Source organism: Talpa occidentalis, unplaced genomic scaffold (genome assembly GCF_014898055.3).
Source record: "Talpa occidentalis isolate TD23 unplaced genomic scaffold, MPIMG_talOcc4v2.1 talOcc4.2, whole genome shotgun sequence".
NCBI lineage: Eukaryota > Metazoa > Chordata > Mammalia > Eulipotyphla > Talpidae > Talpa > Talpa occidentalis.
In genome coordinates this window covers 142,226,004-142,235,536 of record NW_023602073.1, presented here as the reverse complement: position 1 = coordinate 142,235,536, position 9,533 = coordinate 142,226,004, and the positions used below count along the sequence as shown (strand labels likewise).

Genomic DNA, 9,533 nt, shown 5'->3' with positions numbered 1-9,533 from the left:
TTACCAACTGGCTTGTTTGCGAGGGGTAGGGTGTCCTGAAGACATCCTATTTCTTCGGCTTCCCTGCAGGTAAGAGCAACCGCGCCCTTTCTGGCCACTGGGATGTGAGAGAAATTGCTGAGCCAGAAAGTTCCTGCCTGGATTTAGGGCAAGGCTGGAGGGAGAGGATCAGGATGCAGCAAGGGTTAGTCAACTAGAAAGTCCCAAGGTGTGAACAGCCAGACAGGTAACTTACAGGGGGCAGCACAAAATGAAAACGTGGGGCCCTTGTTCAGCAGTTATTAATCTTTTAAAAGTGCCATCAGCAGAGCATCAACCCCGGGCCGCGCTCTTGTAAGAGAGGCTTTGGGACTGCACCCCGGGGGCCTAGGAGGGCTGGGCACGGCCCTTTCTCCCCAGAGGGCGCAGTCTGGGCTGTCTGTCGTCTTCCTCCCATAGCCACGGGGTGGTGCTCGTCCTCGTTTCTCAGCTGGAGACAGGGACGCTCGCCCATTCCTGCCTGGGTCACGGCGGCGCCTTTGGGGCATGGGCTCAGGTCTTATGAATTTGGGTCACATCTTCTTGTGCCAACATATGCTGTGGAATGAAGCAATGCGTGAATGATGTGTTGGTGGGTTTCTATAAACCCAAGGAGAGGCAGCAACATGTCAGAAAGAACATTTTTACTTTGAAGTAAGGAAGGCATTTATTGTAGTGAGGAATGCTGAAGTTTATCTAGGACCTTCAAGCACATAAAGCCATTTGCTCCACTTGTGTGGATGAGACAACGCTGAACTACAAAGAATCACAGTGCTGTAATTCAGATAATGATGATGTGATGCATTTTAGCCCATCTATTCCAACTTAAAATTAGATTAAAAGGACATATTGAAGCATTTTTCACAAATTTCCAATGACAGAGTCATGCCTCTCATGACTCCAAACCCTAACCTCTATTCCGGTCAATCTTTCTTCTTACTGTGGTGATTGGTTATCACAAAGCTGCTTATTGGAGGAAACTTCTAACAGACATTTAAACATTTTCTCCTCAATGGAGTTTGTGGAAAATTAGCATGATATTTGAGGCAACATAAAAAGACAAAAAGAAAATCTGTAAACATCAACCAATAGAAAAGTGTTCAGCAGGAGGCAGACAACAGCAAGGTCATTTACAAGTTCACAAACAGTCTGTCCTCATCGGTGGAGACACTGCACCTGGTGCCGTCCTGGGATACCTGTGTACACCTGCCACGGGTGCAGGGCTCAGGGCATAGCTTCCACCTGAGGGCTGTTGTGTCTGTTGCTGCCTCTGCTGAGGGCTTGACACAACTTTTCTGAAGGAGCTTATTCTCGACTTTCTGGAAAACAGTCTAGAGGCAGTTCTTTGCAGAGTGAGGCCTGTGCAGAGACACCAGGAGCTGGGCCGTGGCATCTGGCTGGCTCCCTAGATGTAGGATTCTCTGGCATACAGGAGCTGGTGGGCCTCAAAGACCGGCTGACTGCAGGTCCGCACCAGATAGTCCTGCTTATTCTTCTGTCTGGACTCAGACAGGGTTCTGAGCCGGAGCAGCTCAGGTCTCCGTGTGACAGTCACATGGCCTGTGGGCTCCGTGGATGCGCAGTCGGCTCCCTTCTGTTCCCAGCTCTCAGTCCTGTGCCCGCCAAGTGGCTCCTGACTGCACAGAGTCCTTGACTCCCCTCTGGGGAGATGGGGTAGAGCGGGTGGTGGCTGGACCTCCAGGCTGAGCATCCAGGCCCTCATGCTGTCCACCGTCTGGCCCCCGCAGGCCGCAAGCTCGGGTGCCCGGCACCGGATGGCCTCCTGGTAAGAGGGTGGCTTTCCAGGGCTCCTCTCATCCACCAGCCGGAACACCTCCTCTGTGGAAAGGGCACAGGGCCTGGGGCTGAAGTCCAGAGCTGGGTGGCTGTGGCTCTCAGGCCAGCCTTCCCGAATGATCCGGCCAGCCAGCTGGATTTCCTTTTTGAAGCCCCTGCTGACTTGGTCTTTGGAGACGTCTTTGGACTTCACAGAGCTGAAGCTGGGGGTCTTAGTCAGCCCTCTCTTGTGAGAGGCAAAGGAGAACGACATGGAGTGTTTTTTGATTTCTCTGCTGGGCTTGCTCTTCTCGCCCTTGGTGAAAGACCTGTGTCTGGTGAAGAGATTTCTTTTGGGACTGGCAGGAGAAGGCAGGGGTGAGCCTTCAGAAGAGGCATCCAGAGAGCCGCTGGACGGGGCTTTGGGCGCCAGGCCGCACGGGGACCCCGAGTCCTGAGCCACGTTCTCCCTGCTCAGGCCGGGTGGTCCCTGCTGTTTGCGTTCACTGGCAGGAAACACCTCCTCTGGGAATGGGTCTTCGGGGTCTTCACTTTCCAATCCAGAACCTGCAGGTGCCACGGTGGGGTCAGCGTTGCTGCTGGGGAGCGTGGGGGCCGGGTCCCTGCCCTCCAGGCAGCCCAGTGAGGACCACACGCTGGGTTCTGAGTGGCTCCTCTCTGGGTGGCCGAGCGCGTTCCTCAGCCGGGTCACCGCACTCGCCGTGGACTCCGGACTCAGCTCCCACGTCTGCTGCAGGTCCCTGGGCTCTGCGGCCGCCTGGGGCTGCCTGCCGGGAGAGCTGACCCTGCTGCTGGCCTCGGCATCGGGGTCATTGCTGTCATAGGCTGAGTCGTTCTGCAGGGTGGACACATCTGGGGGAGGGAAGGGACAGTTGAGCATCTTGTACAGTTTCTTTCAGAAATAAATTTTAACATCATCCCCCGACTCCATCAATGAGGGCACGTGGCCATTTTGTGAAGGTCCTCTAGGGCTTGCTGGGTAAGAGATCTGCCACGATAAAGTGGTATTTCTTTTCAAATCTACTAGTTTGAGGTGAAGTAGGAAAAGGAAATATGAGAATGAAAGAGAGAGAAAAGACAAAAAACTTTCCACTTAAAAAACCTTCAGTTTAAAGATGGACCCCTTGGGCCCACTTTCTGGAGAGAATTTCCCTTTTAATGGACAAATATTCCAGTTCACAGACACACAGAGGTCTCCCTCCACCCAGCCCGCAGGCTGCAGTGAACGGGTAACATTAGCTGCGCATGATTCGGCGCAGGAGGCTGTGCGTCTGCAGGCTGAAGAGATGTGGCAGAAAAAGTTCAGAGCTAAGTTTTCATGCTTAGCAACTTCCCTGTGGACTTGAGTCTACTCGGATTTGGTGATTTGTGAGGATACCTGATGCTTCAAACAGCAGAGACATTTTACAGAGCTGGTGCAGATGTGTGCGCTGGCAGGGACGCCCCCCATCACCGTCAGTCAACAGCACATTCCATACCTGAACTGTCAGTGTGTTCCAGGGAGTCATCAGAAGTGATCCTGGAGTGTGCCAGAATGTTCTCCCCAAACATTTCAAGGCAGTTATCGATGAGGAATTCCACCAGTGTGTTAACCTGTGAGGAGAAAGAAGCAGGCTGTCAGCTACAGACATCTTTATTAGATTTTTAGGCTGAGTAGGGAAAGAATGGGGATAGAGCAGGGTCAAATTTTGGGAGATGCCCAAAGGAGCCTAAGAGCTCTTTATTGACCTGGAGAGACAGAAAATTGGCGATGGTCACGTGTGTTCACGTTACTGTTGAGTTAAGCATTTTTCCCTTCGAGAATTTAAGTCTTTAAAGGAACTAAAGGTTTTGATGAAGTAAGGAATTTCCCACGTTGGCAGTGGGGGCCACAGAGTCCAATTCACAAAAGGGAAAAAAGAGGAAGGGCTTTGCTACCCAGAGGGAGTGCTGCAAACACCTGCAGCATGTCCCCTGCCTTCCAGGGCGACAGAGGACACTTCAGGGTCAACCCGTTTCATCCATCAGGAGAGTGGAGCTGTGGCCAGAGTGCTCTGCACCTCCTTTTCTGAGTCAGGAGGAGCACTTAAGAGCCATTGCCCAGCTTGGCTTTGGCTGACGTGGGTGAGATTATACGTTAGGAAAGAGACAGGAGCAAGAGAGAGGAGCAGACCTTATGGTTCAAGTCTTTCTGGGCCTCTAAGGACAGGCTCTGGGCATCGCCTCGGGTCAGCATGCTGGGTCCCACGCAGATGGCAAGGTTGCTGGCATCCATCTTGCTGGTCTCGGAGTTCTTGCTGATCCAGTAGAGCATGGATAGTAGGGGCTTGAGCAGCAGGAGGTTGGGCCGGGGCAACTGGTCTGCAACCCTAGAATCAAGATCAGGAGCCTGGTGTGAGAGGCTGCTCATGGTCTAGCTCTCGTGCAGCAGTTGAGTTTCTGTTTAAGCCAGACTTCCTCTAAAATGAGGAAGGTGCATTTGCACAAGTAACTGTGCAATATTCATTCAGACCTGCCAGCGGCGGCCGACACGGACTGAAACTGGCTCCCCACGAGGTCTCAGGGGCCCAGCATGCCAGGGACACACGGCACAGCAAGAACAGCCTATATTATTTACATGTATCTCCAATCATGATGCAGTGGCTCCTGCATTAAACTGCAGCGGTTACAACATCGTGAAAATCATTTTGCTGTGATCATTTAACTTAGCCAGGTGGCTTTCTGCTTCTGACACAGTATGGCTGTCGTTTTTTGTGGCGGGGGTGAGGGGGGATTGGTAAAACCAGTTGCCTTTTTTTGAACTGTGCTCATCAAGTGAAGATGACACATTTCTATATCCTTCTGAGAAATCTTTATGGAGAATAGATGTTTTTAAGGGCAGGGTTGAAAAAACAGCAACCAATCAGCAGTGCTGTATCAAACAATAACTACATTTGTAAAGTCTCACTTTATCGAGCACTGTTATGGTGACTGGGTCATTTTCATTTCTCGTAAGAAGTTATTATTAGGAAAGGGTTTCTGTCTTGAAGTAGGAACTTACTGTGAAATCTTAGGATTTTTTATCGAGGGACAGACACTAGCGTCTGCAATTCTAAGAATATTTCATTTGGAAATATTTAGTGATGTGGGACGTTTATAACGCATACACAAAGTTCCCCAGGATCTGGCAAAAGTGATGATATTTTCAAGTTGTCATTTAAGATTCATCTCTAATAGATCACACATAGATTTACAGATGTAGTTATCTTTGCTGTCACTGGAAATTGCTTTCACTAGTCCTTACTTTGGTTAGTTATAAGGATTTGAAATAGGCAATGGAATTGTGTGAAGAAAGCAGCCCCTTCCTCGAGGCTGTGTTTTATTGGAGAATGTTTTATTGGAGAATTCTCATCTGCATAATGGCAACCTACATAGGTTAAGGAAAACCCAAATTCTTACATGCTGCTGTTTTGTCTACTTTGAGGCTTTCATCTAAGATTTTGTCTCATATCTTTTTGAATTACTTATACTTTACGACTCCCCCACCTCTTGGGATTTGAGACTACCAAAGTTTACTTTCTTCCTTTCTAAAAAGTACTTTCATTTGGCTGATGCTTCTTTTTTCAATGTCCAAAGTACCTCCTGATTTCTGTTCTGGGAGCAGATGAACAATTTCACTCAGATTTCCTAAACTTGCCATTTTTTGGTGAAACACTTTGACAGTTATGTGAGGAACCCAAAGGTGGCGGTCGTGGGGCCTCCCCTCTGGAATGCTCAGGCTACTTACTGCTTCAGGGCCTCAATCCTGCCCTCCTCGCTCTTCTTCTCCAGGGCGCCCATCCACTCCTCGAACAGGTCACAGGAGAGCAGCTTCTGGGGGATGCTCCTAAGGAAGTCCTGGGGGGCGAGAGGGAAGCGGTTGGTCTTTGTGTTGTAGGATGGGCCATTTGATCCCCTCAGCAGTGCATTTCACTCAGTCTGCCTGTTCTGCTTCCCACTCTGTCTCTGGTGAATCCTCTCACTCTCCCCCCACACCTCTGGCCTGTACCCCAGTTCTTGTATGAATAAACAAAAAAATTTAAAAAAAAAATTGAAAATGTTCTAATCTATTAAAAAAAAAAAAACTCCAAAATGGGCTTATTGATGTGTAGAACCAATAAATGATATTGTTATTCCTGGGAGTCAACGAGTCATAGTGCATTGACGGGTTGTTTGGCTTGGGTGCTGAGAACTCACCTTAAGGACAACAGCCAGGAGGTGCACAGGCAGACTTTCCAGATCCACTATGCCTCCTGAATTGAGCTCTTCCTTTAGCTCTTTACGGGCTTTCTCGTTGGCTGCTTTTCTGAATATTCCTTCAGTGGAAGGGCCTTTAAGGTACAGAATAGCGAGAATATCCTATAGGAAACAGGTATAGGATAAGGACATGGTTATTCTAGGTTTGAAGGTAGAGGAGCTAACTTTATCTGTCATAAAATATCCTCCCCATTAAAGTGAGCAATCCATTTTACTAAGTATTAACAAGAAACTATAAATGCCAGATTTGTTTTCAGCTCAGTGGCTAACAACTGTCTTTCATGACCTTGCCATTTTTCTAAGAAGTGGTAGGTAAATTGTGAAAGCTCTAATTTTGTATATTTTAAAATTACTCCAGGCTCCCATCTTTCAAATCATTGCATACAAACCATGGATTTTGAGTGTTTACTTTATACCCAATCTCTGCTGATTTTTCAGAAGCTATACATTTCCAGACTTCTTAATTGTGAATTCTGAGGATGGAGGGGCCATCAATTTTAGCTCATTGGTCAATGCATTTAATTTATAGAATCTAGGCAGTTAGGATTTTCCTGTGTGCACTTGTATGTGAAACGCCATTTCCCAAAGTGGGAAAAACTAAAGAGGGACCCCAACAAGTTTAGGGTGAGATTTCCCAAGGATTTTTCACATCTCATAGTATGTAAGTGCTTGCCTACCTGGATGGGTCTGGGGAGTGTATCATCATCACAGATAACAGACAAGGGCTGATCAAACAGTGATGCTTTCAATTCTGGCTCTGAAGCTCCCGAAAAATCTGAGGAAAGTGGAAGTCTCCTCATCAGAGAGGGCCAGGACAACACCTTCTTTCTCTTTTTAATCTCTACAGCCAAGAAAACAAAGCAAAGAGAAAAATTAAGTTAAAATATTAATAAACAAAGATCTACGTAAGAAAATGGAATTCATCAGGCGCTTGATGCCAACAATTGGGGGGAATCATTTTGAAAAATGAAGACTGCAAAGGGCATGAATCTTAATCTAGAAAAATCAACCCGAAAAAACAACCACACCATTACCAGGGCAACCAGCCCCTAAATATCAACACCAAGGCTCAAAGGCCCCGCCTTTCCTGTTTTTAGTCTTCACCAGCTGTTTGCTACAAAAAATTAGCAAAGCTTAACTGCAGTCATAAACAACCAGCTTAACAACCTTAATAACTATTGTAGACATTTATGATGTGAAGTAGATTATTTTAATTTCTTCTGTGACTAGGGAAGAAAATGAAACTTATAAAGAAAGGAACTGAATTGCTCAAGATCATTTTGGGACATGGCTGGGTGGGCCACCAAACTGCAGCTAGCGCCCATCAACCGCTAGAGAGAGCTACAGTCTTCTGTCTGCAGTCACCTTCAGGTTTTCCTCAGTGGCTGCTTTAGAACGGGGAGGTAGGGGCACAGGGGCACAAATTGCTGCAGGAAGGCATGAACCTGGACCTGGCCATTGGGGATGATATTTCTTGCAAAATCCTAAAACATGTGTGCAATGGGGATTGCATCTCATAAGTTTCCCTCTTTCTCTATTTTCTCTCTCTCCTTCCCCTCCCGCCACAATTATGTAACCTGTGTTTTCTAAATGCATCCGTATATGTTTCCACATGTCTTATACTGCCAAGTTGAAGAGAATGGATAGAAAAGTGGCTTGTCCTCAGAGCTCCGGAGAAATGGCGCAAGCTTATATTTTAAGGAAATACATTATGAAAATAAATTAAGATTGCGTGGTGGGCAATTTGTGATTTAAGAGCAGCTGCAATTGATTCCTAGGCTCTTAGATTCATTCTCCATTAGGGAAGGAAGAGGCACCACATATTTTTCATATGCGCGTACGTTTCCACGGCCAGGAGCTCTGTAATCCCACTACAAAGCCCTTGGAGAGCTGGGGGATTGGCTGTACAGAGGATCTTTCCTATCAGCCACTTAGATTTTCTAGGTTGCTGGAGCAAGTCTATCATCAAAGTGTTAATGTTCTGCGGTCTTTAAAAGAATAGTTATAAAAAAAAAATTCCTAGTACAGGGCTGTGGTTTTGCAAACCAAGAACATTCGCCGTTAACACATAAAAGATCAGTATGTTTTCAAAACTCACCAATCAGCTGGCATATACTATCTTCACTCTCACTTGATACCAACAGAGGATGTTCCTTGATATCACCCTACAAATATATTTATTTTAGTTAAATACAATTTTTTCTTCCCCACAAAATACATATAACCTTTTACCCATATTGAAATTAGTCTTTAGAATCTGTAGTTTTTCTACCTTTTAGAATCAATATTAAATACTTAATGATCATCATATAAGATCCCAATTAATATATTTCCTGTATTTAGTGTGTTAACTTTCTACTCTGACAAATAATCTAAATGATACTCAAAATAAAAATTTCCACCTTCTCATAGTACAGATAAAATATTTTAAAAATTGCTTTCTTACCTCTGATTGACATTCAATTAATGTCTCCATATTATTGGCATTTAGTGTTTTTGACTGAAAAAAGAAAAAAAATCAAATTAGGAAATATTTTTTTTGATTCTTGCCTTTAGAAAATATAAATTAATAAGTGCAAGAGGGGGTACATACAGCATTGCAGCTACTTATTAACTTCATTAGACTTTGGGTTGACTCCCCAGAGGTGAATTCTGCTCCGTGGGACCTTAGCTCTGCCTCCGAGAGATCCTAACGGAGGGGGTAAAGAGGAGACATAAGATGTTATTAAACAGCAACTGAACTCATTTGTCTCTAAGTTACTCAAACCTGGTATCTTCACCATGCCAAACTCTCTTACTCATCCATCACCTCCCCATGAAGAGGTCATCTGAAAAGAACCTACGGTAACAACTAATACTATCTGGAATGCTGGCTATGCCAGTCTTGTACTAACTGCTTTGATTGGATTTTCTCATCTAAGCCCACTAGGAAAACAAAACGATTCTTAGGATGCTATTCATCATCGACATAAAACAAAACTAGCACCCACAGAATTCCTACCCCCAAACGTGCAGACTTCACCCTGAAACAAAGGCTCGCGTGTTCGAGTCTAGAACAGTTATCGCCACCCCACTGCTTAGCAGCTTTCCGTTGGATGTGTCTCTGTCCAGTGATGGCCTCGGGGCTCATTCTCTACCAAGTTAGTTTCTGGTACTCACCCTGGGAGAGGCTCCCGCCAGAGCTGTGTTACCTCCGGAAAGTGGGAGCAACAGCATGAACTCTGCTACTAATCCACTGGTGGCCGGGAGACTGGCAGCTCGAGTTTCACGTGTTCTGCGTTATAAACCAGAGGGGGCGGGCAGGTGGAAATTCAGATGTTACAGACCGGAAAGCTCATAATGGGCTATGACACAGCGGCAGGCTTGGGGGAGCTCTCACTTCCTCATTCCTTTTAGGGCAGCTCTGCCTCTTTTTTATCTCCCACTTCAAAGTAAAAAAAAAATCTGCAAACGACTAGGGTCGG

General features: G+C 46.3%; 1 protein-coding gene across 1 annotated transcript; it reads right to left on the bottom strand.

Annotated features, from left to right (window-relative positions):
- Nucleotides 1-656: 656 nt before the first annotated feature.
- Nucleotides 657-9,299, bottom strand: TAGAP (T cell activation RhoGTPase activating protein). The gene is made up of 10 exons (XM_037521009.2): nt 9,229-9,299; nt 8,663-8,758; nt 8,516-8,569; nt 8,168-8,234; nt 6,747-6,910; nt 6,010-6,171; nt 5,561-5,670; nt 3,968-4,163; nt 3,294-3,408; nt 657-2,667 (listed from the first exon to the last, which is right to left on the bottom strand). The coding sequence occupies exons 1-10, from the start codon at nt 9,283-9,285 to the stop codon at nt 1,424-1,426; spliced, it is 2,265 nt and encodes a 754-aa protein (XP_037376906.1). The 5' UTR covers nt 9,286-9,299; the 3' UTR covers nt 657-1,423.
- Between the last annotated feature and the right edge of the window lie 234 nt (nt 9,300-9,533).